The 27,869-nt window shown below is 39.3% G+C and overlaps 3 protein-coding genes across 3 annotated transcripts; 1 reads left to right on the top strand and 2 right to left on the bottom strand.

Annotated features, from left to right (window-relative positions):
* Positions 1-577: 577 nt before the first annotated feature.
* fam78bb (family with sequence similarity 78 member Bb) lies at positions 578-3,277 on the bottom strand. Its single transcript, XM_053322817.1, has 2 exons — positions 2,997-3,277; positions 578-1,100 (listed from the first exon to the last, which is right to left on the bottom strand). Exons 1-2 carry the CDS (start codon positions 3,260-3,262, stop codon positions 578-580), a joined length of 789 nt encoding a protein of 262 aa, XP_053178792.1. The 5' UTR covers positions 3,263-3,277.
* A 3,386-nt stretch (positions 3,278-6,663) lies between these two features.
* On the top strand, positions 6,664-11,695 carry rex1bd (required for excision 1-B domain containing). Its single transcript, XM_053322819.1, has 5 exons — positions 6,664-6,786; positions 7,750-7,832; positions 8,957-9,161; positions 10,894-10,982; positions 11,253-11,695. Exons 1-5 carry the CDS (start codon positions 6,781-6,783, stop codon positions 11,323-11,325), a joined length of 456 nt encoding a protein of 151 aa, XP_053178794.1. The 5' UTR covers positions 6,664-6,780; the 3' UTR covers positions 11,326-11,695.
* A 1,481-nt stretch (positions 11,696-13,176) lies between these two features.
* crlf1b (cytokine receptor-like factor 1b) lies at positions 13,177-26,359 on the bottom strand. Its single transcript, XM_053322947.1, has 8 exons — positions 26,305-26,359; positions 23,845-24,123; positions 22,873-23,002; positions 22,449-22,621; positions 20,014-20,171; positions 19,486-19,654; positions 13,389-13,570; positions 13,177-13,230 (listed from the first exon to the last, which is right to left on the bottom strand). The coding sequence occupies exons 1-8, from the start codon at positions 26,357-26,359 to the stop codon at positions 13,177-13,179; spliced, it is 1,200 nt and encodes a 399-aa protein (XP_053178922.1).
* Between the last annotated feature and the right edge of the window lie 1,510 nt (positions 26,360-27,869).

Here is a 27,869-nt window from a genome sequence, read left to right as displayed (position 1 = left end):
ATTATAGTTATCTCTGTCTGTGAAGAATAAACCCCGTAGCAGTGTCGTCCTCCTTGGACCTGTATGACAAAAACACTGTCACCTTTCCTTACACAGCACTTTACTGTACAGTACAGAGCAGGCCGCTATTATATCATCATTAAGGCTGAGGAACCTTTTTAAAACAGGGTCTGTATTTAGGCTCAATCTTTTTTTTTTCTGGGCCTGAGTAGCTACAGCACAGGTTTGCGTTATATTCCAGCACTAATGGCAAGTTAGACGAGATTTTGCACAGTTGTTCTGGGCTGGAGTGAAGGCCTGAACACTCAATAGCTTGACAGCACCAGAAGTAGAGACCAACACACTTTCTGGATCATCAAAGGCAGCGGTGGGGAATTAAGGCAGTCGTCCCCTCAAGATATAACGCACAAAAGACTGCAACTCTGATCTTGTGCCATCGAAAGTTCGTATAAGTCTGCTCATAGATCTGCTTTTCTATATTTGACTTTTCATCTGATTTTCCTGTTTGCTGTTTCCCTGTGAACATGGCTCACTATGATGTAATACTCGAAACGGCCAATCAGATGGTGTGAACGCTCTACTTGGGCGGTATGACGACAAGCGGAGGACCCCTCCTTGGTCTCCACATAAGAACCTGGGCGTCGTTGGCGTTGGGCCTCCCCATGGCGTTGGTGGGGATGGGCTCCATGCGGGTCAACACCCGTGGCTGGTCCTGATGCACCCGGCCCATCAGTCTGGCCCTGGAGCCCAGAGGCAGGCATGGATCCACAGCAATATCGACCCTCATCCTCCACTTGATGGTGTGGAGCAAGATCTTTTCCCTGGACGTGGTGTTGAGCGCCACCAGCCAGGTAGTGAAGCTCTGGTCCCTTTTGATTTTAGTCAGTAAGGGCGTGTTGGATTCACTGACCGGCACAGCCCAGGTGACACTTGGGTAAAAATTGTCATTCATGCTAACGATGAAACGGGATGGCTTGGAGGTGGGGCCTACTATGGTGACAGTCTCTGTTGTGTTTCCGTACCAGGGGTAGCTCACACCGTCTGAGTCGCTGATGGCCCTCACCAGGCCTTCCCGCAACTGAGGCAGCTCCCAGCTCGACCTGTAGGGAGAGAAAAGTGTAAAACTGGACTCAGCAAAATATCTGATAACTGTGTGCCTGTTATATTCTATATTTTTCTTACTGTCAAAAAATTGCATGCAAAGATCAAACCAACAATGAATGGAGCATTGTATATATTTCAGACTGTTGGTTCTCCAAAAACTATTAAATACACATCCTTGCGCCACATCCTTGCACTGGGTGACCTTTATTACTATGAACTGTGCTATTATCAATCCACAGTGGAAAATAGCTACCATGAACATCACTATTTGCTTGTATTTTAATAGCATTTGAGAAAAACCACAGTCTCCAGCTGTTTAAAGAAGTTTGGCCTCTTTTAAAAATGAAAATATTCATGATAACTTTTTGAAGGATTTCTTTTTTTAGTAGGAAAAATTGCTTGAGGTTTATTACCACAGAAAATCTGGGGGAGTGGGAAAGTATTGAGAGATGGATGAATGCCTTGTTGGTTTTGTGTACATAGTATATGAAGTGTAGAATATTGCATACCTTATCCTTTTAAAATGAGAAACATGAAACAAAGCCTCCTTTAGTTAAACGTTTCTAGTGTGTTGAATAGGTACGCTGTTGCACCTGTGACCACTTTGTTCTGACACACCCCAAAGTATAAAACCAGGTGAGAAGTTAAACCAGAGCAGGTCAGCAAAAATGAGACTTTCAACTGCTATAAGGTTGTTGTTTTTTTAAATGCTTTTTAAAGACCCAAATTAGGTTTGCAGGTACTGTATATTCATATAAATGATTGAAGAATTGTGATTTTGTGATTTTCTTACCTGACCATAATTAAAACATTTACTCCTGATGTACAAAAATCTTGTCACAATTACTTGATTAATTGATCAGACCAGAATATTGATACAATATTTTTTACACTTAAAAGTTGGGTTATTTATCAAGCAAATATACCAAACATTTTGTGGCTGTTTTATCTTTTATATCACTATAAATGTAATACTGTTCTGGGCTTTAAACTGTTGGTCGAACAAATCAACCTATTGAAAGATGTCACCCAATTCAACAATTAATCACAAAAATAACTCACAGTTTAATTGATAATAAAAATAACCATGAGTCAGAAAACATTAATATCTGACTTTTTGTTTGGAAAATTGATTGCTGGCATTCATACAGAGTACATGTATAAAGCCATATAGACAATAAAAGTTGTGGGTTTTTTTCCTTACCAGAAAAATCACAGCGGTAACAAGAGGAAACTACTTTGAAATGCTTTGACATTCTTAATCAGACACAAGCTTACAGTGAGAACATGACAGCAGCCTGAAAATCCTATCTGCTGGTTCAGTATGTCAGCGGATTGTCATTATCTCTTTGTTGTGCCCAACAGTTTTGTCATCTGGTGGCCCCTTTCCATCTATTTGCTTTCATGACCAATCTGATGACAGCCTACCCCAGGCCCCCATCCTCTCACCCCTAAACCCACCCACCTCCTAAACCCAGCAGGATTAAAACACCCCCTCTAAGCCTTCTACATACTGTGTGTGTGTGTGTGTGTGTCTGGTGTGTGTTGAGGAGGGGGGCTGTAGGGGAGGACATGTCTCCATGGGCACAATTTGAGTGTGAGAGCAGCAACTGTTGTTTAGCTTCTCTAATAGCAGCTTTTCTATTTAGGTGCCAAAGTCACAGGAACAGAATCTGTCGGTGGGCGTTTGAATGAAGGAGGCTGACAAGCACAGTTAACCTGCTGCGTGCACAAATGCTCCTCTGTGAAACGCACAAGAGTGATGAACAAGCAAGGACCCGGCTAGAGTGCACAAGCACGCATGTAAACCCGCACGCACAGCAATTTGTTTGTATGTGAAAGCACGTCACAGGGGTATGATGGGGACCCAGGTGACAGAGGTGTGAACTCACATGCCGACGTCGCCATAGGTGTTGTAAAATTCCATCTGGGTGCAAGCCTGGATCCAGCCCACCACCCATGTCTCATTGCGTGGAATGGGGGGCATCACAATCCGCGCCGAGGCTTTGAAATAAGGAGTCTTGTATCGAAGCACTATGGGCGAGTTCTCCTCAATGACAGTCGGACAGTGGTCTATGGTGGCAGACAGTTCATACACAACGATGTTCTCCCGTTTGATGCGTGACTTATTACAGGCTATGCTCTGAATGCAGCCCATGGCTGTGCAGGTGAAGGTGATGGTCAGGAGCAGCCAAGTGAGCCTGACGGGCCTTGGAAACAAAACTGCTGACTGGGACTCAACCAGTATCAATACTATGAGGCCGTGCATCAGATGAAACTGTAAGGCAAAGGTGGGTGCTACCACGCTCCAGGCCCAAATTAGAATCAAAGTAAGGCTTCAGTGGAGTAACAGAAGGGGATGGGAGGGATCCAGGTTCAGTGCCTCTGTGTCGGCTGGCACCCGCCCTGCTGAAGTGTGAGCACATCAACCGGTGGCTGACCCCGTGCTCTGACCCCTCTGGAGGCTGCACGCCAGAAGAGAAACACCCTGCGGGGATTAATGAAGTATCACATTAATTTTTGATGATTTTGTCCTCTCCTTTACACTGTCTGTTTCGGTGTGCCCTCTTCTGGAGGTTCCAACCGGTCCGCGCTCCTGCTTGAACCCACAAGCCTTCTGCCCGTAACCTTTGATCCTCTTCTTTCTTCCCCGAGCTGTCATGTCACAACAGGCGTCGGGGGACCGGCGGACACCGGGGCGCCGGCAGGGGGACCCGGTGGTCGGGCGGCGGTGCTTGTTGATGCGGCACTGTACATGAGATGTTGTTGTTGCTGCTGCTGCTGCTGCTGCTGTTGGTGCCAATAAACTGAGCGGCGGCTATACAGTCCTTCATGCCTGCCGACTCATACGGGAAGGAAACCCGGTGAAACAAACAAAACCAGCGAGTCCGAGCATCTGTGAGGGGGGAAACAGCTTCCTCTTGTAGAGTTAGACGACACAGGCGGGTTGGTCGCGATCGAAACGAGGGAGACAACGAGCTACAAAGAGTCCGAGTGTAAACATCTGTTATAGACTAATATAAGGATGGCAGTAGGGCTAAAACATCAGATAAACTGTAGTAACCGTGTAGCGCAGCGTACACCTCGCAGCATCCTCATTCGATGAGAGCTGCACGGCGGAGTGTCGCTGTTCAGTCTGCGTGGTGCTGAAGCTGCTCAATGGACCAATGAGCGACAGAGGGAGACTGAAGGCGTAGGAGTGCCCGCGTCTGCACAGTAGTAGCTCTGCGACCTCCTTCCTCCATATTGGAATAACGCTTTCTAATCGCATAAACACAAAGCAGACAAGCAGCAGATTACAAGCCCCCCCATACAGAGGGTGTAAATCCTTTTAATGGCGCTGCAAGATAAGAAGCAACAGGTAGTGTCTGACACATATCAAGGATGATTTTTTGAGGTTATTTAGCCCAAAGGTTGTTTTTATTATATTGTCTTTAATTGAAATAAATATGCCATCACACTGCACAAATTTAGGACTAGCAACTTTTTAAAACTTTGCACTCCACATCACTTTTGGATAGGCTACCTATACAGCAGGCTGGGAGCTATTTAGATGCTAAAGCAACATTTAGCTGCAAAAGCATTCATGAAATACTCTAGAGACACAGAGAAATCATTTTTACTGGCAAGGTGTTTGGATTCAAGACCAGATTACCAACAGGACAAACCAGGCACCTGCCCTCCCCTCTCATTCTCCATCTACTCATTGATGTACCATTGATGCTTGTTACTAACTTGGCATCCTTCTCATAGTTTTGTGCTTTCTTTGGCTGTAGACCAGCCTCTATCCAGCTTGATGCCCACCAATGCTGCTATTATTATTAGTCATATTTCTATTATTCTTTTATGATTATTGTTGTTGCTTTGCTTTCCTGTGTGTCTCCCCTCTCTCTCCCTCCTTCTGTCTCAACCCAACTGGTCAAGACAGATGGCTGCCCACCTAGGTTCTGCTGAGCTTTCCTCCCATTAAAGAGTTTTTTTCTGGCTGCTGTTGCCAAATGCTTGCTCATGGGGCAATGTTGGGTCTCTTTAAATTAAAGATTACAGGCTACATCTGCTCTATGTCAATCTGTTGTGTTTTGTGAGTTGGTGTTTTATAAATAAAATTGACTTGACTCAACTTGACCCGCTGGTCATTTATCGCCTCCTCTGATATTGTTTTGTAGGAACAAATGTTGTTGATTGCTGCTTGTCTGTGTGAGGTCGGGCCTGTAGAAACTGAATTGCCCCTCGGGGATAAAAAATCTGAATCTGATCTGAATCTGTCTTGAGACCCCAGGTTTATTTTGTGGCATTTGTTTAATATAATCAATTTTGTTTGGGAAAAGATATATGAATAGTTAAAGCACAATATTTTCTGGCACTGGGGCCTTAAGGGGTCCTGCTTTATTATTGTACCTGATATTTGGGCTGTGATCTATGTCAAAATCAAGTTTTAAGATAATATGTGCTTACATGTTGCATATTTCTAAATACTTTTGTGTTCAAATGAGCATACACCTACAGAAAACCTGTGATATTTCAGCATATAATGACTGCAGTGGGACCCAGCATCTTATTTTCCCCACAGGACCCCCCTACATGGCATGTTAATCTGGCAATGGTTTGACCATATTGTGAGTGTAGTCTCTTTATTGATCTGTATAATCCTTTTTAACACTCAAGCTGCTCTGGGTTAATGGGCAAAATACCTTCACACCTAATATATTGATATTATATCATATCATGACATGAGAAAGATACCATCTTAGATTTTGGATATAATATCGTGACATGGCATAAATGTTGTCTTTTCCTGGTTTGTTTTAAAGGCTGCAAGTAAAGTGATATGATTTCTGAACTTAACAAACTGTTCTAGCTGTTCTATTACTTGCTTGTATACAATTTGTCATGTTATCCACAATATAGATGATTATGTATCAAAAATCTCACTGTGTAAATATTTTAAGAAAGTACCAATTGTCATCACTATGATATTGTTGCAACATGAATATCGATGTATTTGGTCAAAAATATTGTGATATTTGATTTTGTCCATATTACTCAGCCCTGATCACACCTACAGGAAAAACTTGACTTTTAGCACCATCACACAGGAAAAAAAAGTTTCACTAAGACTGACTAAGGCTTTAAACTACAGTTATGAAACAAGCCTGTTTATCTTGTGAATGTGGAGCACAGAAATGTGATATTGAAGTGATTGTATTCTGTTGAGCTTTTCTTTTTTTTAAAAAATTGTTTCATTTGCAGAATTAAACAATAACAAATACCAGTAGACATATATGCTAAAGGTCAAGGGTCAAATAAACTTTATAATGAAAGAAAAAAGCAGTTCAGACAAATAGCCTATGCAATTTACACATATCAAGGATTTGAATGGCTTTGGGGTTTGTTGGGTGTCGTATGGTTTGTCTTGCATTTCTTTGATAGCACATTTTTAAACTAAACTCTATTATAAACTTTACTTTTTATGAAGATGACATTTTGCTTTGTACCGGGGCTTTTATTTCGAAAACGATTCTTATAAAGTAAGACGTGACGTCATGTCCGGGTGTGGAAGCCGGCTGTTTGCTGCTGATTCACATTGAGGAGGAAAAACATCGCTGTGTACATGTTGAATAAACAAGTTGTCATTGTACGGTGTGGAAATTTATCAGCAGTATATTCCGACAGGTTATGATGGTAAGTTTGTGATATTTAATACTACAGATAACTAACTAACTGTATGAGAGGATCAAAACTAGCCCACATGTGCTAACCTAAGCTAAGCTAATGATAACTTGGTCACTGTTATTGTCAGGTTTGGTTTGAAGCTATAGTTGTTACTGTTTGCAGCAAGTAAGTCTAATGACAGACCTTTTATTTTATTTTATTTTCCTCAATGACAATAACAGTGTATGAGTTGTCAGTCTCTTTAAAGCAGTATAGCTTAGTTTTTAATGGTCAAAGTGCCCATTATAAGTTATGAGAGCTCAATGTGAAGCCTTTAAATGTTACTTTATCAGACTAACAGCCAAAAAGTAAATGAACAAACACGTATTCATAATAGTGTAGTGAAAAGAGTGTCAAGCTGTAACCAGAACATGTTTATTACGACTGGACTAAAACAAAATAAGTTATAACTTTTACATACTGTTCATATTCTTACCCTTCACAGTATGGAGGGGTTCATTTTTGACCAATTATCTCTTTAGAATTAGTCCCTATACTAAATATTGAACCACAAATGTTTTTGCATCCATACATTATCCTATAAATAAATAGTTGATTCATCCTTCATTAATGCTTCAGAGAGCAGAGAGAGGGATTATTTCTTCTCTTTTTTTAGTCTTTTTTTTTATAGATAAATTACTTTAACAATCACACTATATTATGACCTTATGTTATGTAAAACATAAAAGCCATAATCCTTTCTATAGATGTGTCAAAAGTGAAGGATTCAACATTTCTGAATTGTAGGTTTCATAATAACAATTAAAACCATGTCTCCACTTTATGACAAGTCATAACATTTAAAACTTAAAAATGGTGTTGTGTTGTGTGCTGCTTTCAAATGTCAAAATGGGTCAAATTTGAGCTGAACTGTATGTAAGGGCTAATGATGTACATGTTTTTTACTTTCTTTACTGTCATTCTTCCCTGTAGGTCCCCACAGACTTTAAAGCTCTGATCCAAAGGTTTTATCACCTTCAGTCAGAGCGAGTGGAGACATATCAGCTCTTTGAAGAGTAAGTTTGCATCATGTAGTGCTGCTGACTTAAAGCGATGGTTCGGCATAATTTCAACCTAGCATCATTTGCACTATGAAGTCTATCTAAACACCCCCTCACCCCTTTTTTTCCCTTGGTCGGAAATTGGTGGAGTTAGAGCTATCAGCCGAATGGCTTAGTACAGGCGCTAATGGGACCAACAGTGTTTTTGGTAAATTACCCCACTAATAATGCCTGGATTGTTATCAAACTTGTAGAGTAGTACAAATAGGGTCTTTACTCATAAATCATAGTACACTCAGGAGTTTGTTAAAATAACACTTACTTGATGGCTTGTACTCTGCTGATCCTGCTAATGCTGTAAACATCGTCAAATCTCGCACGATCACTGAAATACCATGTGGTCGCCTGAGATCCCGCACAGAGCACATCTATTGCCGGAAGAGACTAGTAGTAGTAGTAGTGAAGAAGGAGCAAGAAGCGAGAGCACAGCAGAAGACATCAACGTGAGTAGAAGGATAGGACAATATGCCATACAGTTGCATCTATCCCGGCTACGGCCTAAAAGCTAAAAGGTTCAATCCAGAGACCTTCCATGACCTACTGTTTCGCTGGAATGACCCGGTATTTTGGTGATCGTGAGAGATTTCGACGATGTTTACAGCATTAGCAGGATCAGCAGAGTACAAGCCATCAGGTATTATTTTAATAAACTCCTGGTGTACTTACAAACATTCCAATGCATGGATTTATGAGTAAAGACCCTATTTGTACTACTGTAGAAGTTTGATAACAATCCAGGCATTATTAGTGGGGTAATTTACGAGATACACTGGTGGTACTAAGCCATTCGGCTGATAACTCTCCACCAGTTTGCGGCCAAGGAGAAAAAAAAAAGGGGTGAAGGGGTGTTTAGATAGACGTCATGGTGCATATGACGCTAGGTTGAAATTACGCCAAACCATCGCTTTAATGTACCATGCTGCTGTTATTGCTGAGTTATTGCAAATATATGCACACTGTTTCCAGGGATCATTGTCCGTGCTTAAAAGCATAGAGATAGAAATCTGAATTGGGAACCTTTTATGTTTCTGCTCATTGTTTTTTATTGGTGCTTGTTTTGGCTGCTGGCTTTATTCCAGAGGACACGAGGCCTACTTGAGGACGGGGCCCCATTATGACTTCGACCACTACAGGCAGCTGGTCCATGAGATAACACAGGCCTTCTGCGGCATCTCCAAGGAAGTGCTGGAGATCAAGGGGAGGCTGCACCATGAGTTTGACAGGCCAGACCTCTCTGAGCACATGGAAAAGTTGCAGAACAAAGAAAAGCAAAAGCTCGAACTGGTAAGAAGAAAAATATAATTGCGTGTTTTTTAAATTCTCTTTTATTCTGTCAGCTCATGGAGAAATTAGTAAACAAGAGACAGATACACCTTTTGATTGGAAAATTCATATAATAGTATAGGTGTGCTTTTGATTCACATAGCATCGTATATTAACTGCTCTGACACCTCACAAGTGTTTATAGTGGTTGTTTTAATTCTAAATATCAAGGTAATATAATTAGCAGATGTTAGAGTCTACTGATACACACAAACACATTAGTACAGAAAAACTACAGTGACTTTCACACTGTTTAGAAGCAGTTAGGATATCAAAATTACACACCCAGTATGTAATATCTGCAGCTAGGTTCAATGAAAACCATAACAAAAAAGTTTAATGATGTCACAAAATAATGTGAAATCATGGGAGTTGTTGTATTCTTTGCTAAACAACCACTATTTCCATCGGTTAGGATTCCTTCAGTGTTCGTCGTTTATGAGGTTTTTACAAGAAGGGTCAAAATCAGTGTTACTCTGAGGCTATTCAGCGGACACATGATGTCCGAGAGGGACTGTGTGTGATATGAGCAGCTGCTAACATTACCTCAGCTTGTTACTCTGATCATTTAAGACCCAGATGTTCGATAACTAAAATCCGTCATCCGTACATACTTAACAATGACCAAGACCAAAACGTTTATTGTAAAAATGTGGCTTCCAACTGGATAAAAGTCTGTTTATAATATATAATCTTGTACACGTATGCTCTTCGGTAGAGGGGTTATGACACCATTGACACACGTGCCATTAAAATGGACCGTTACCTTGATTAAAATTATGGATTTCACTGGACATGAAAATTATTAGAAATGTTTTGGAGAATGTAAGGACACACCTGAATATGTATATATATGTATATATGTATATGTAGATAGGTAGATAGATAGATTTGTGTGTATGTTATGAGACATTTTAATGCAGACTAGTTTCATATTATAGCTTTAAAGAGTATGAATCAAATAAAACAAATCAAATAGGTTAATCAAATATATTATTTATTATTAATTTGGTCAATTAAGAAATTGCTTTATAAGCATTTCAAGGCCTTCATACCTGAGATTTTTCAAAGAGGCACATTACCCACTAGATAACTAGTGATTTTTGTAATTACTTTCAAATAATCAAAGCCTTTATGATTACATGCTGTAAAATTATATATTTTTATTTTAATACAGTTCTACAGTTTCACCACAAGGAGGCAGAATTATTTTTCAAAACATTGCATAATTTCTTTACAAGGTAAGAACAGCAAATATTCTTAGGCTGGGGAACTGTAAGTCAAACTCTTTTTATTAATACACCTCCAATGGGAGAAGTGCAGTATGCCTCCGATAAGTAATGCTGTTCATATTCTTCTGTAATACTCTCAACATTCTTCTTCTTTTGTGCAGATTAGGCAGAAACCACATATTCAATTTTATATTATGCTACTTAAAAGCTGCCTGCCTGTGACTCTCATCATGTTTGATCTGACAGTTCTGAGTTAGACTGCTTTTAAAATATTACAGCTTTGGCTCTTGAACAGTCACATTACACTGTAATTTTACACTCTTCTGTAACATTAACTCAGCTTCCTCTCTGCCAGTAATGCTACAAAGCTTCTATTATCTCAGAGTTCATCCCCCGTCTCTCCTCCGTGCTCCACTGATGAATGGTTTGCATAAATCTTATCTGACATGTCTTCTTAACAGACAGCCAAGCTGCAGCTGGCCAGGCAGCGGGCCCAGGATCACCCAGAGGACGAAGACTGTCAAGAAAAGATTCAGGAGATCAAGCACGAGTAAGAGCAGCTATTACCACCCTTCCATTTACTGCGTTAGTTCCCCACTGACCCACTCTCTTACTCACTCACCCACCATCAACCGGCTGCCGGCTGCAGAACTGCTCGGGGGCTTATACGCCTCTTGTGTCTGTCTAAATGAACAGACTTCTCTTTGTTACCATTGTGATTTTATTTGGTTGGGAAATAAACTGTCAAAGATGTTTCTGTAACACAATAACTAATGCAGCTCTGTGTTTTCTGTGCCCCCTCCCGTCTCCCCTCATTCAGCATCATCAAGAACAAACAGGCTCTGAGTGAGATCATGCAGGACTTTAAGTATGACTCTGAGGAGTCTGACTGACAGGCAAGTCCCAGGAGGGCTGCAGCCGCCCTCTCACATCAGCAGACAGCGGGGATGACAGATCGACTCGGCTCTGCTGCAACTTCCATCTTGGACTCTTCAGCTGCACTTATCGATCCCCCTCTGGCTCCACCCTGCTCACTGCTGCAGTCTTATTCCACCCAGGGGGGCTTTTCATATTCTGGCTGTGTGTGTGTTTTTATCTGTAGTCATGTGTTTGTGTAAATGCACGCCTCAGCAAAAACACTGCTTTTTGTTGTAATGTATTAGGATGATGAAATGTGTAAATAGTAAATGAATCTAAGAAGCTTATCCAGCGATATTTGTTTATATGATACATTGAATTTTTTAAACAATAAAGACACTTTCAAAGACATTTTCTGCTCTTTACTGCTCCATACACAATACAGTATTTTTTTTTAGACATTATTGATAGTCAAAGAATATAACTTAGAGAAAACCAACACTCTTTAAATATGCAGTTACAAAAATATAAACAATACAAAATTGTCTTAAAACAGATACATACAGGAAATTATTTACATTTTACATATAGTGAGAATTTAATCACTGATCCAACCAACATCGTTCTGCCTTGTAGGAATATCTACATATGGATGATGCATAACATATTTAAACCACCTGATGTCTGATTACAGTCTATGCTGCTAATCAGTGATTCTTTTGTTTCTCTCTGAACCATTAGCTGACAGTAAGTGATATGTTTGTAACAATAATAAAAGCGGGTGTATTAATGCATTTTTAGATTTAAAAGAGTATAAAAGGCAATGATTGCTTTATAAAAATACTTGGAAACATACTCATGTCTTATATATCCTTCCAAATTCACTGAAATTGTCTTTTTTTTTGATGACTGTGTGATTTGTTGCCATTCTGATATTTGCTTATTTTATATTATTATATCTGAACTGTTACCATGACTTTTTATAAAATAACAGTTCAGTTAATGTCAGAGTTAATGTCGGCTGGTGGAAATGGCAGAAAAAAGGCTGAATTGTCTCACTCAGTTATCTTGTTCAAAATGCTGCAGTATGCCTCAGCCAGGATTTTGGCCAAAACTGGGACCCTCGTGGCTTTTTTTTCATCTTGATGCTGTTCTTGAATTAAACACCACAAGAGTGCTGAGTGTCTGTACTATGAATTATCGTCTTGTAGAATCTGAAAAGACAAAACCAGAAGATTGATACTTTGGCAATTCAGTAAAAAAATAAACTATGTAATTCATAATCAGCACAAAGATGTTAATTGCTCTGTGTGGCTGGCACTTTTCTCTCTTTATATCATCACTTTCTTATTCACTGTGCATCTCTGTCAGCCCTCTGCTACTTCTCTCTCAAGGTAATCAATGGGAATCTGTCAGGCTTCGTGAACAAAGACATTATTCAGGTGACAGCATGTGTCCTATTAAGGGAAAAAAAGGAGACTTCTGCTGAGCTAATTGAGTCAGGTGGAGTGCAGGTTTCTGTGAGTTCAAGGACTGAGCAGCAGCAGCAGCAAGGACCTGAACTCATCACAAAAGTCACATAAACACAGAGAGGATGCCGGGCCTCTGTGTGCCATTTGGCCATTTTGAAGTTATTTTTTGTGAAAGGGCTCCTCATGCCGAGACAAAACAAAACACAAAAGGAAAACATTACAGTGGGCCGTTGATTACATTTACATGTTCATTTCTCTTTGTTGTGGTCATCAGCTGAAGAGCAGAAGTCTACATTGTTAAAATATGTAATAAAATCTGAGTGCATGACTGAGAGCATATTTTATGCTCCCACTTCTGGGCCAGTAATGTCAAAACCACACATTTTACCTGATCATAAAGTACGGACTGAGACTTCACAGAGCCAGCCAGTTCAAGAGGAATCTGTCCTCTTTGTGTTTGTATAAATGCTGACCACATGGCATGACAAAGGCAGGGTCAGAAATTCAGTTCAGGACATTGATGCAGCAATGGCTCCCTGTGTGTGTGTGTGTGTGTGTGTGTGTGTATTTCTGAGATGGGCTCAGCAGAGATAATGAAATAAAAGAAACAGGTTCTGCTTACCTACCTGGTTGCGCCTTTTGTGTGATTTCTGCAGCCACACCCTCCACTGATCGTACAGTTTTATTGACATGCCGCTGCAGCCAGACGCGTGCTTGCGGACCCAGCCGAAGAACTGCTTGAGTTCCCGCCGCAGGGTGGAGTTCCGCTCACCAGGCTTAGGATCACATGAGCCACTCTGCAGACGCTCTGGGAGAAGAAAGGCGGGGTGGGGAGGGGGGGGGGGGGGGGGGGCCAAAGGAGGGAGGGAGGAAGAGAAGACAGCGTCAAGGTTACAGTTAGGACAAGTGTTTGAACAAGGTGGGGTGCAGTCAGAACACACAGGCTGCTTGCCAGGTAATGCATAGATGTGATTCATATGGCACTTTTTCTTTTTCTGGCATTTTTTTTCCAATTACTGAATGTATAAGTCAACATTTTATTTTGAATTGAAAATACATTTTTAAGAAAATAACACTCAAACTCCTAAAAAAATACAGTAGAAGAAACCTTCATAGTTTTTATTAAATGTATGATATTTAAATGCAAGAAATGTCCTTTCTTTTAGGTTTTGATTAATCTACATGGCTGTCCAGATTGTTATTATTGTTTTTTATATTATTGCTCATTTTTAATGTACAATATATGTGCCCTGGACTTCTTGGAAAGCAGTATTGATGCTGAGAAGATTATAATGGTGACAAACCGTGCTAGAAGTGAGGTGGTATGCCCATGTTGTCATGTCGGTCAGTCTTTGGTTCAGACTGAAATAGCTCAACAAATACTTGATGGACCATGAAATGTTGTACATTCATGGACCACAGAGAATACAGTCTAATGACACTGGTGATCCTCTTACTTTTCATGTGGCGCCACCATGAGGCTTACATCTGTGATTTTGAGAAATGTCTCAACTATTGGAGGAACTGTCATGAAATGTTGCACACACATTCATGTCTCCCTCAGGAGGAATTTTAATCACTTTGGTCATCCCCTGAATTTCAATTAGTTAAATTCTTTGGTTTTATGACAAAATACCTGCAAGACTAATGACATATTCCTCAGCTGCTTTTTTAAAATCATTATTACATAAAGTCAAAGGAATACATTCATGTAAAGGAACATTATAACACCACCACCAACAACAAATTAGGAAGAAAGAGAAAAAAAGGAGGAAGAAAAAAAAAGTGCTTCCCGTGGTAACAGTATAGCCATATAGCACTTTCACCATCAGGGCCCCTCGACTTTGGAATGACCTGCCCGAGGAAATAAGGCTCGTAGAATCAGTAACTTCTTTTAAATCACTGCTCAAAACTCATTTCTATAGACTAACTTTTATGTGATCCTCTTTGTTTATTGTTACTGTCCTTTATTTCATTTTATTTTAATTTATCTCATTTTATTTTATTATATATTTATATATATATATACATATGTGTGTGTGTGTGTGTGTGTGTGTGTGTGTGTGTGTATGTATATATGTTTTTTTTTCTTACTGTATTTCATTGTCCTCTGTTACTGCTCTCTGTGTTGTGTCTCTTGCTTTGTATTGTACTGCTTTTGCTTTGTTTGTCAAAGCACTTTGTAAACTTTGTTTTTAAAAGTTTCTATATAAAAAAGGATGATGCTATTATTATTATCATTATTATTATTATTATTATTATCATTATTATCATTATTATTATTATCATTATTATTATCGTCCCTTAATTCACTCAACATCATAGTTAAAGGACAACTATGAACATGTGAGCTGTAAACTTATATTCACTCATCAACTTTAATCCAAACTAATGCAACTTCCTTCCAATACCCAAATAAATGGAGATCTAACACTTCTTCCTCCACACAAAATCTACACATTGCTGTATGCCTGCTTTATTTTTAAACATTTTTTTTAAAGTATTTACTTTGTGGGCAAGTACCTGTAGATTAGTTTTTGTTGTAAAATTCTAATGTAGACACAAAATGCATGTAAAAACTTTCCTTTGTGATACAATTTTTAAACAAATCCTCTTATTGTGACTGAACAGCTTCTGGTGCCACAGATATTTTTTAGGATTTATGGGTTTTTGTTTATTTTTCTGCTGTTTATCCATGCTGTATCCTTAATGTAGGGGCAACAGATAATCACTTTACTGAGAACCATTGCAGATTTAAAATCATTTGAGGTATAAGGGATACTTTTACTGCAAAGTTGAGTGCTTCAAGTTTTATCAGTTTAAGTCGACCATGTTTGTAATCATGGCACAGACAAGCTCTTTTAATCTTGTCTGGCTTACCAAACCATAAAAAACAGAACACAGTCTGTTCATATTTTTGAGAAAGCTGAAGGTAATGACATGAGAATACACATAAACAGGAATTACTAAAAAGTTTGTCACTGTTATTTTTTACCATATGAGGTTATATTAGTCATTCTCCAAACTTTCAATTTTCTATCAGCTATATAGCTTTCTGTCAGTTTTCCAATGTAATGTGTTATAGAACATGTATATTTATGTAGATTTAGGACATCTATTGGACTATCTGACCATTTTAGTGGCAGATCACCACAGAGCTTGTCTCAGTTAGGTTTCAATCTGAAAAAAGTAACTGAAAAGTTTTGGCTGAATTTGAAAATATACACTATCGGTCAAAAGTTTTAGAACACCCCAATTTTTCCAGTTTATTATTTAAAAAATGTTTTCAAGCTTACCATCTTGGTCTTTTTTCCTAAGGCAGTTCTGGCATAGCTTGGACTTATGTTTTGGGTCATTATCTTGCTGCAGGATGAACCCCTGACCAACTACGTGCATACCAGAGGGTACTGCATGGTGCTGCAGAATGCTGTGGTAGCCGACCCTGGATCCAGAAAAACAGCCCCAGACCATCATGCTTCCTCCTCCATATTTGACAGTTAATGTCACACACTGAGGAACCATCCTATCGCCTACTCGACAGCGTACAAAACTCCTGCGTGATGAACAGAATATTTTAAATTTTGATTCATCAGTCCATAACACCTTCTTCCAATCTTCAGTAGTTATGTTCATTGGTGGTGTTTCATGGAGCCAGGCAAGCCTCTTCTTCTTATTCTGACGTCTTAGCAATGGCTTTCTTGCTGCAACTCGACCTGTGACCCAGTCTTCTCTTCACAGTTGAAACTGAGACTTGCTTACTACGACCACTATTAAGCTGTGCTTGAAGCTGTTGTCCTGTGAGCTGCCTATCAGGCAAGCTGTTGACTCTCAGAAACGTGTCTTCTGACTCTGTAGTGGCTTTGGGTCTGCCAGACCTCTTCCTTTCACAGTTTCCCCCAGTTTCTGAGTGCTTTTTGATGGTGAAGGAAACACCTTGTCTTTCTTCACAATGTATAATTTTTTTTGTTTTTGTATAATTTTCAGGTTTGGGTAACCTTACCTTTTAACCTCTGGCAGTTCACCACTTACTGTTGTACCATTTCAAGCTATTCATAAAAAACTGGAAAAATTGGGGTGTTCTAAAACCTTTGACCGGTAGTGTACATTGCCATTTTTATTCCAAACTATTTATTCTATTGATATTCATTCTTACTTTTTGAGCTAAAATTTCAATTGCTATTAAAAATAAATATGCAGACAGTGGACATCCTTGTTTGAATCTTCTGTACTGCATTTTTTTTTAATAAAAAAAAATAAAATTATTTCACACTTTGAGTTACTATAAATTATTTTTATTGAACTTATTAATGAATCTTCCAAGTTAAAATATTTTAAGAATTAATTAATTAAATCCAAATGTACTTTATCAAATGCTTTTTCAAAGTCAGCAAAACATTTTTTTTCATTAATCCATAATATCTCATTTTATGACTATTTGTCTGATATTGTCACTCATAGATCGTCTTTATAAGAATCCAACTGATCCAACTAATATTCTTGATAAATATTATTCAGTAGTGATTTTTAAAATCTGTTCATAAGACATTTAGCAAATATTTTAGTATTGATACATTGTAGTCTAAGTGGCCTTCAGTTCTTTCATTTATCTGAACCTGTGAACCTTCCACATGAAGCTTGTTATAATAGTGAAGATGAAACCTTTGTGATGAGTTTCTGAAAGTCTTTTGTCTATATAACTATTTGAAGGTATTAAGCAAATATGTTTTAATAGACTCATAGATGGTTTGATGAAAGTCTATCAGGTCACCTTTTCATAAGAGCTAAATGGCTTAACATAACTCCTCCTGTGTAATAAAGTTTGTTTACTTCACTCCTGCCCTGCAGCAACTTCATTGGCTCCGTATCAAATCTGGATCCACTGGAGGACTCTCCAATGAGTACAATTTTAACAAGCATTTGTGTTGTTCCAGCAAATTTTCTAATACCTTTTTAATTGTTTAGTATATATAGTGTTGAAATGCTTTTTCTTCCTCCAAACGGTTTTCAATTTTTCTGGGGCTGTATTGAATGCAGTGTCCCCTCTGGGTGCATTTGAAAGCCTCCACTGTATCATTATTTACTACAAAGAAATCTTTCATGAATTTGTGTATTGTGTATACGAGCTCTTTATCTTTAAACAGCTGCTAATTTAACTTCCAGTATCGTGGGCCCCTCTGAAACGCTGTGGTGTACATGCTCAAAATTATAAAATGACCTAAATCTTTTTAATCCTAACTTTGTTAATTTTTGGAGTCAAAAAATGATGTTATATAATAATCTATTCTGCTTGCCTGATTTTCTCCATGTACAGTATATCTTGTTAGCTTCAGATTCTGCAGTCTCGGTCAATTAAGTGTAATGAGGTTATGATGCTAGAAATAGTATTATATGCTGCAGATGGTAATTCTTAGTTTGTTTGCCCATTTTGATCCAAATCTACATTCAGTGCAGTATATTGTAGTCTCCTGTCTCCTAAAATTCTTATCATGTAGCTTTGTTTTCCTTGCAAGTGTTAGCATGCTAACAAGCTAAACTAAACATTCTACCTGCTAGTATCACCACGTTAACATGCTTTTAGTTCAAAGCATGGCTATGTCTGTACAGCTTCACAGAGCTGCTAGCATGGCTATTAATCACATAACTCCTTATCATATGCTATGTCATAAATCATGACCTGTCGCAACTTACCAGAGTTCAAAGTGTTTTAGTATAATAGACAGCAGGACATTTTTTATATGTCTCCTACTCAAATTGGTTTTCCCACACTAAAATAATGCTCTGGTGTTCTATTAAGACATTTTTAATATAGAAATATTCAGCATGTCTCTTCATGCAAAGGCTTCTAGGAAACATTAAGTTGCATTCAGTCAACATTTATGATGATTCATGTTGCTTCATTTTCCAAAACGAGATGTAAACTGGGCAGTAGTTTCATATAAAGAGAGATATTTCTCAGTTTAATGTCCTAAACTGTGAAGGTTATACACCATACTTGGCTTTCTGGGTATGGGGAGGCTATTGGAAGTCATAAGTCTGCCACAATCAATTCTTTATGGCAAACAACAGAGCCCGATAGCAACTTCCTTCCTCTGTGGAGTAAATACCACATAACCTATGTAACTCATTATCTGCTTCTCTTGGTCTCAAACCTGCTTCCACTCAAGCTTTATGGGCCCTGTTTGTGGCACGGCATCAGCTTTCTAACTTGATCAATCTTTGAAGCCAACGACAAAAATCTATCAAATGTCCCCCTAGCTCTTTGCAGTTCCTTCTTATCCTCTGCTGAGAGATCTCTATCAAGGTATATAGTCTATTGATGTTTTGGTTTCTCTTGGGTCACATGCGGTTTGGATCTGCTTGTTCAGGATGTTGAATCCAGGATGAGGACATTGTTTTCATGGCTTTAATTGGCAATGAAAGGTTGATTATTAGAAAAGGAATGGATGGTCAAGTTTTGTCATGTGCAGGAAGTATTTAGAAGCCATTTAAGCCATGAGACAGTCTTTAAAAGGAAAGACCTCAGTATATTTTTAAATAATGAGTTAATTTAGTCTAGGATGTGCAGAAAACAGACATTGCTTAATTGAAATAAAATTTCAGTGATTATTTGCATTTGCTCTGAACTCACGTAGTATAGTTCTTCAAAATCATAACTGGATTGACGCATCTTAAGGTAAACCAAGAAATTTCCAATGTGTTGTCCTCTGCAGTGTACTCACTCACCACTGCCAGGTGTGGAGGCGGCAGTCGGATGGCTCCAGTCACTCCAGATGCCGGCCTTCCTGGAGCCATAGATGCCTACTGGGTTGCACCTCACTTGCATAAAATAGACAGTCCCAGCACGAAGGCCTGCCAGACGACATGATGTTTGATTACCAACATCATCCACTACCTGAGAGAGAGAGGGAACAACATGAAAAAAGAGGATGTAATTCAATAGCACTTGTATGTTGTAGTAGTAGTATTGGAATCAAAATCCAAAGAGATATTTGCTGCATCTCTCACTCTTTTTATTTTTTCATTTTTATTGATTAAAGCCACTGCATCTAACACATACTGCACGTACATACACACCAGAGAAAAATATATAAAAAAGCTGTGGCCAGAAAACTTCAAAGGAACTGTTTTTAAAAGCTCTGCTGCTGCACTTTTGGGTCAAAGCCTGGTTTCAAATTTTACCAGCAATGAATCACAAACAGTCAGGGTTTTTACTAATCATTTAATGTGTGGAAATGTGTGTGTGTGGACCACCTTCCATTCGGTGCTGTCTTCCAGTCTGTAGCGAATCTGATATTTGGCCTGGAACAGGATGTCCTTGAGCTCGGGGGGGTTGGCCCAGCGGACCGTCAGCTGGTCCTCGAGGTCGCCGACACGACTCGCCCGCACGTTGGCAGGAGGGTCTGTGGTCACTGTAAAAACAAGCGTTTACAGTGTGTGTGCAGCAGATGTACAGTATATAAAGCGAGAACACAGGAGGTCCAAGTGACACTCACAGTGAGTGTTATAATGCATCCTTCTTCTTCAGTAAGACATGGTGAAGGTGATCAGTGCTGCACCAACTAACAGCTGACTGTCTTGTGTATGAGATCATTTATTTATGTCTTCAGTTTAACTAAATTTTGAAGTGAAGAGAGTCCACATTCATCAGTATCAGTTAGAGTATCTATTCCTTACGGTGAAGGTCAGATGCTCCATACTGTTAATGCCATCGATAAATGTTATATAGTCACACACACACACACACACACACACACACACACACACACACACACACACACACACACACACACACACACACACACACACACACACACACACACACACACACACACGAGAGAGTTTATTTGGTATTTAACCAGGTATAATATAATATCTATTCCAGATATTTTCAGTAAGTAGTTATCAATACACATAATGAAAATATTGGGTGAGCATTTCTATGGAAATTTAATGTTAATGTTAAATTATCTTTTGACCTGTGATTAGGCTCCACAGCTGGTATCATGTACCTGCCTTTGAGTCCCTCTCTCACAGAAGCAAAGAGCAGATATTGGCAGTTTGACCCAGCCGTATATCTACATTGTATTTGCATAGGTTACAATAACCTACAATCATCTGACTGCCACGGAGGAGCACTCAATAGTCCAACTGTCATCTCTGCTCTTCGATACTCAGCTGCATAATTAGACCTTACATGTGGTATCTGCTTAGACTAGGCTACGGTGGCTGGCCCCATTGGCTTGATAGGCAGTTTCATTGAATAGTGAGAGCAGGGTGACATGCAACAATGATCTGTGGCTGGAATTGAACCGCAGACATTGTGATTATGTTGTATCCTTCTTAACCAACAGGCTACCCAGTCAAGCAAGCTTTAATTAAGCAAACTTAATTTTGATTTCAATCTAGAAATATTTGCTTGACAAATTAAATCACTGATGTGTGTTTCCATCTCCCCTTTAGCAGAGTGGCAGGCTTTTGTTCAGGTCAGTCTCTACTTCCTGCTGAGATCACGTTGTCCCAGCGGTTAGCATTAAATAAAACATTTATCCACTGCAATAAAGCCTGCAAACAAAGGGATTTGACGGAGAGAAAGATAAAGGGAGGAAGGAAGAGAGGTTAATAAAATGTCTTGTAAATGTTTTTCCTGCTTTTAACCTTCCCTGCCTTTACTGCCGGTATGCGACACTGTTTGCCAGCTGATGTACTTTATTTGTTCTACTGAGTTCCGCTCGAGAGGAGAAAAGAAAATCCCGCCAGGAAAAGTATCCTCTGTACTCTTATTGAGGTAGGCGTATGGCATTGCTCCTCCTTCACCTCCAACTCACTCACTGCCTCCAACTTATCTGTTACTCCAGTGTGCGGTGAAGGTAAATGGAAGGAGAGGATGCTCAGCCACAGGCAACAAACACTGCTTTCAAAATGTAGTATTCACTATGACATTAGGAGTGTAAACACTGTAAAGAATACCTGCTATTGCTCCTACACAGGGTTTGAAAAATAACTTGGCTTTCAGAAGAGCTCACTTTTTTTAAATCATTGGGGGAAATTTGGGGAAAATGTGCATGTAAGCCTCCTTATTTTCTTTTTTTGAGATGAGTTACGGTAGGTGGGAGAAATGTGGAGTAATGCACACACTGAGTGAATTAGCAATGAAGAAAAAAAAAATTCACAATCATTATTTTCAGGGAAGCTCATGTATTATTAAGAGGAACCAAGCTCCCCCTGGTTCCCCTGTAGTTTGCACCCTGCTCGAACATCATTACCTAAATTTCTTGCTGTGAAACCTGTGAATACATTACCTAAGAGGCATAATGCTGTGCGGTTAACTTTTACAATGAAACTGTTTATCTTTGAGAAGCCTGAACCCATAACACTGTGAGAGCAACGGGGTGGAGGAAGTGAATCATAAAAATAAATCCCCTCACCCCCAGAGAAGTGTGTTTGCCATATGCGAGAGATGGTCGGACAAACAAACAGAGGAGAGGAGAGGAGAGGAGAAGAGAAGAGAGGAGAGGAGAGGAGAGGAGAGGAGAAGAGAGGAGAGGAGAGGAGAGGGGAGGAGAGGAAAAGAAAGGAAAGGAAAGGAAAGGAAAGGAAAGGAGGGTAGAGAGCAGTGACAGTGTGAGATTTTATTAATTAACCTCCAGTAGTCCAAATAAAGAAACATGTCATCAAAACTTACTCACCTACATCTAGGATGTCCAGGGTGATGATGTCAGAGGTGGCAGAGCCCAGCTGATTGGCTGCCTCCACCCAGATCTCATATGGGGTGAAGAGGGCGAGGTTGCGGGGGATGTAGCAGGAGTTATGCTGCCTCCCTGTGCTGTAATTTTCACACTCCTTCTCTTTCCCATACCACCTGGACAGAAACACAGCAGGCCTTATGACCAAAATAAACTCTTGACATTTGTTTTTGTTTTTTTCTCGAAAAGACAGACTGATTTTTTCCCCCTTTTTAACAGTTGGTACCAAAGCAAAACAGCATACTGCAGCCTCTGAACGTAGCATGTATTGAAGATGATGAACTTTATGGTGCACATTAGCTGCGATACCTGATTGGTGTTGGACGAGGTGATCACCTGTGAGCTGCAGCAGGTCTGGGGCGCTCACCTCAATTTGTACTTGAGGGTGTATTTGGTTCGGATGTGGGTCTCACCCCGGCTCCCCGGGCTCCACTTGCAGCTCAAATCCTTGGCATTACGGGACCAACACATTAAATGGACCGGCTTTTCTGGAGGCACTGTTAGAACGAGTGAAAAGAAAACACAAAAATCCCCACTAATTTTAAGAGACAAAAAGCTTCTCGAATAATTGGCGTCCACATATTGAATTTTAATGCAGTGAAATACAGAAACAGAATGTTAAAATGACTATTTTAATTTTAATTGTATATTTTTTTATAATTAATATGAGGGCAATAGCAAAAGTTGTAGGTGTCATTTTTCATTATTTCTTGATTCAAATTATTTCAACGGAGTTAAATAATTAAAATATGAGCTCATCTTTACTTTTGTTGACTCATAAATCTTCGATAGCATAGTTATTCAAAGGCTGTGTATGTGTGTCTTTGTACATTTACCTTGATCTGATTTCATCAAGGTAAATGCCACATACACAGCCTTTGAATAACTTTGAATTAACCTTGATGAAATCAGGCATTAGTTCCCACTTTGAATAAAGCTAACTTTGAGTTAGAATGTAGGTTATCAATTGGGTTAGCTAAACTTTATGTTAGAGTTGTGAGAAATGGGCTCATGATGACTGTGGGGGTGAGAAAGGACAAAAATAGAAAAGCAGTATGCCTCCTCGTTTAACTACAACTATTATGTTTTCAAACATAGATATAGCAACTGTGACATTTGGCTTTTTAAAATCCTGATATATCTTTCTAAAGCTCAAAATACATTATTTTCTTTTTCCAAACATATTGACTAAAAAAATTAATCTTTATAACTCTTTTTTAAAAGCATGCAATACTTTTATAAAACTTTTAACAAAGATAACTCCACATGAGCTTAACGCTATCAGTAAAAGCAACAGAACAAGTAATGACTCTGCACAGACAGACAAGCCTCCACTTACTGCCCACATAGAGACAAGAACCGGCGAGGACGTGTCCATCTGCTCCGTGACACACCAGGTTGTCTCCAGACTGCTGCTGGGAGCCGTTGAGGCTGTGAAGGGAGACACTCAGGATGTCAGGGCTTACCACGCTGTAGGTGCTGTCGGACAGACGCATCCCATTTAGCGTCCAGTACAATGTGCTGGCGTGGAGGCCAAGTCCGGGGCTCAGAGAGCACCTGGCTGTCAGGCTGGAGCCGATACGCAAGACAGGATCCTGTGGGGAGATCACTGCCACGTCTGGGTGATGGACACACACACACACACACACACACACACACACACACACACACACACACACTTGTAAGCCATGCCGATATCAAAAAACTCGCTCTTCAAGTAACTTGTTTTGTCTGACCAAGTGTCCAAAATCCTGAGACATTTAAGACACTGGAACTTGCAAATATCCAGCATGTTTGTTTAAAAATGATACAGATTGACAACTGATTGTGCACAAATTTGACCATTTATTGACTGTAAAGTTGTGTTGGGTTTCTTGCAGCACGTGCTTCTGTTGTATTGTGTTTTTTATGCTTGATAATGGTCCATGCTGAAACATTGCTTCTTTAATCAGGGTTAGTTAATTACTGCACACAGTGTGGGGAGTACTTTTCTCAAAATTTCAATCTCGAACTCAGTTGTCTACCATGTTTTCATTATGCATCATTTTAAAAATGTTACTAACAAAATCTAAATGCCAGAAAGTTCTCTTCCACCATGTTGCATTTGAGTTTACAGAACGTTTTTAACTCCCTCTCATCCCATAACTTTGATTGATTAAACTCCTCAATAACATCATAGGTTAGACCCGGGCAGTCGTTTGTCTGCAGTTTTATTTGGTTGATAATGAAAATAATGCCAGTGGACCTACTGTAGAGGTGAAATTACAAAGTGTCTAACAAGAAATAATTTGATTCCAAATCCTTTGCCAACCGTATGAAAACTTATATGCGTTTGTGTGTGAGAGTTCAGCAGCACCACAACAAAGAGTCGGAGCTCAGCACATATTTATGACCCAGTAATGAAGTGGATTTATGGTGCTTGAGCAGGACAACTTCGAAAGGTCATCCTGGTTTGTCGGTAAAATCCTTAAATGCTTTTCCATACAAGTACCCCTCTCTCTAAGAGTTTAAATTTGCCTTTACGATTGATGCCATGAACAACGCTCTGCTGTGTGTGTGAATGTTACCACTGGGGTCCTTCACAGAGATATGAGGGTTGAAGTGTAGAGATTTATTAACTGTGCTATAGGTGGGCGGTGGACAAGCTTTCTAACATGTGTGTCCCTTACCTTGTCTCCAGCCTCAGTGGGTTCAGCGGCACCTAATGTGATCTAATCTGCAACCTTTAAAATGTGTGAGGATTAACCTCTGGGCCTAAGTAAGTGAGATTCACTTTAAAACACAATTCAGGTATGTATAATCAACATACACACATAAAGAAGCTACCTGCAGATCAGTCAGTCAGTCTGTGCATGGTAATATTAACTTGGAGTATCAACATCTTTCTCACATTTCCTTCATGCAACAGCACTGACGAACACCATTTATTTCAATTTGTCTCATCAGCTTCATCACCACCACGTCTAATAAACAACACTCACTTTAATCCGCCAATAGGTGCAAAATCACCTCATGACTGCTGTGTTTAGATTTATTTCATTGAAAACGCCACAGTTAAACTATGATCTCAGTTTTGAGTTAGTTGGTCAGAGACTAATAAAAACAAAAATGTACCCAACTTTTTCCAGAATATTTAACAAAATTCCTTGAATAAAAAGGGTTGGGTGATGAGAAAATATACATTTGTCCACTGTCAGTGATTTGGTAGTTAAACCTTTGTGGATGGATTAGGTAATTGTGGGCAATACTGGATTTCTATCCAGTTTTCATCTGAACAGGTTTCCTGACTTTTTAGGTATTCTATTCACTGGATTAGAAAAAACAAACAAGTTATTTTATCCATAAATAGTCTATCAATTGATTCTCCAGAAATAATACCCACCAAATCATAATACATGAATATTAAGATATAAATTACATATATGGTGATAGAGGGTTACTGCTTTCTCTTTTTCAAGTGAGAGCATAGTTGAAGTGGAATTTCCCTGAAAATATCTGTGGTTACTTACAATTCCGTGTACAGCTGCATACCTGTTATAATTATTATAGGTGGGGTGATAATAACAGCTGGTGAACCAACTAGTCGCCCTTTTTCCCTCTTCCTTATGCTAATCTCAATGTGAGATACTGTGAATTATGTGAAATAACTGATTCAAACTCAATTTTTCAGACAGCTGCTGCCAACCTAAACACAGGAGATGACAGCGTACCTCCATCTGCTGCAATCTGAACCGACACTAACGTGGTAATTAGCAAAGGCTGTATTGTGTCTGTCAGGTAACTAAAGTTTGGTACTTACTTGTTGAAGAGAGCAACACGTGTGGAAGAAGGACGAGAAATATGAAGGTAAACATGCTTTTTTTAATAGCAGTTTTCCCTGCTCTATTCCTCCCTGACTGTCCTTTCCCACTTTTCAAAGATGCAAGGAGCAGACAGAGGTGAAGTTGGTGTGTGGCTTCACTGTCCAGCGGCTGTTGTCAGACCAAATGTTGCCTCTTCCAGTGAAAGTCAGGACACCAAACTGAATGCAGGCTGTTGCAGGAAACACGAGGTTTGCTTCCTTTTAACTCAGTGCTGCTCTGGAGCTGCAGCAGGCAGCGACAACTCTCTGGTTCACAATGTTTGCTCCTCCCTTGTTCTCAACACAGCCCCCTCCCAGAAACACACACACACACACACACACACACACACACACACACTCACGAACGCACACACACACACACACACACACACACACACACACACAGTGTCAGGAAATTAAAACAACACTACTACTACTACTTTCTGGACTGTTAATTGTTTTACAAATTAAAGTTGTGTAATGTAAGTACATTTACTGAATTGTACTTGAGTGTACTTTCATACTTTACTTGTATTTCCATTTCATTGTACTTTATACTTCACCACATTCAGTATTTAACAGCTATAGTCAATAGTTAGTTTCCAGATTGAGATTTTACTTACAACATATGTGAGGAAGAATCTATCAAATATGATATTATATAGTGTAATATATGTGTTAAACAGTCCAAGAGTATATGAATTAGGTCTACCTTGACCAGCTACAATGTTAAATGAAACAATTATTATTATTGATAATGTATCAATAGCCTACAATACATGATAACACAACACCGAATGAGAGCAATCTGCATATGGAATACTGTTGATACATACTCTTACTTAGGTTAACTTATCAGTAAAAATCAGTTCTGTCCTTTAGCTTGAGAACTTCTAAACTGTTGTAATCTACAGTATAACTGCTTTGTCTTAACTGAACATGATGCAATTTTTTTTAATTTATGGTTTACAGACACAAAAACAAAATCCAAGGGATAACATAGAAAACTGAAAACACCCCCCCCCCCCTCTCTAATGCCCACAAATACCCGAATACAACAAAGAAAATGTAATAGCTAAAGTGAAATTGTCACAGAAGATTTTATCATAAATCGGTGACCCTGTTCCATAAATCAGTCCTGACTTGACTTCTATAAGCTCCTTTCAACTTTAATAGCTGTATGTGTATCAGAAAGCTGCTCCACAACAGTGTACAAAGAGGAACATTTATCTGAGGCACTACATGGACACACACTGACCCTGATATTATAATATGCTCAGTATGGACCATTGTTATATTGTTGTTGAACATTCAATGATGATATTGTACATATGATGAAACTGCTGTTGTCACTTTTCCAATCAAACTTAAACTGTATCACAAACACACCTTCAAGCTGACAATTAAACAATGGCTCTCCATGGTCATTTCCCCACAGCAGTTGTGGCCCATATGTGTTCCAGCAGGATCTTTACATTCATCTGATAATTGATTGTTCCTGAATTATCAATACTACTGCAACA

This window comes from Scomber japonicus, chromosome 7, assembly GCF_027409825.1.
Source record: "Scomber japonicus isolate fScoJap1 chromosome 7, fScoJap1.pri, whole genome shotgun sequence".
Lineage (NCBI taxonomy): Eukaryota > Metazoa > Chordata > Actinopteri > Scombriformes > Scombridae > Scomber > Scomber japonicus.
Note: the sequence above shows the minus strand (reverse complement) of the source record. Positions and strands in the feature narration are given on the sequence as shown.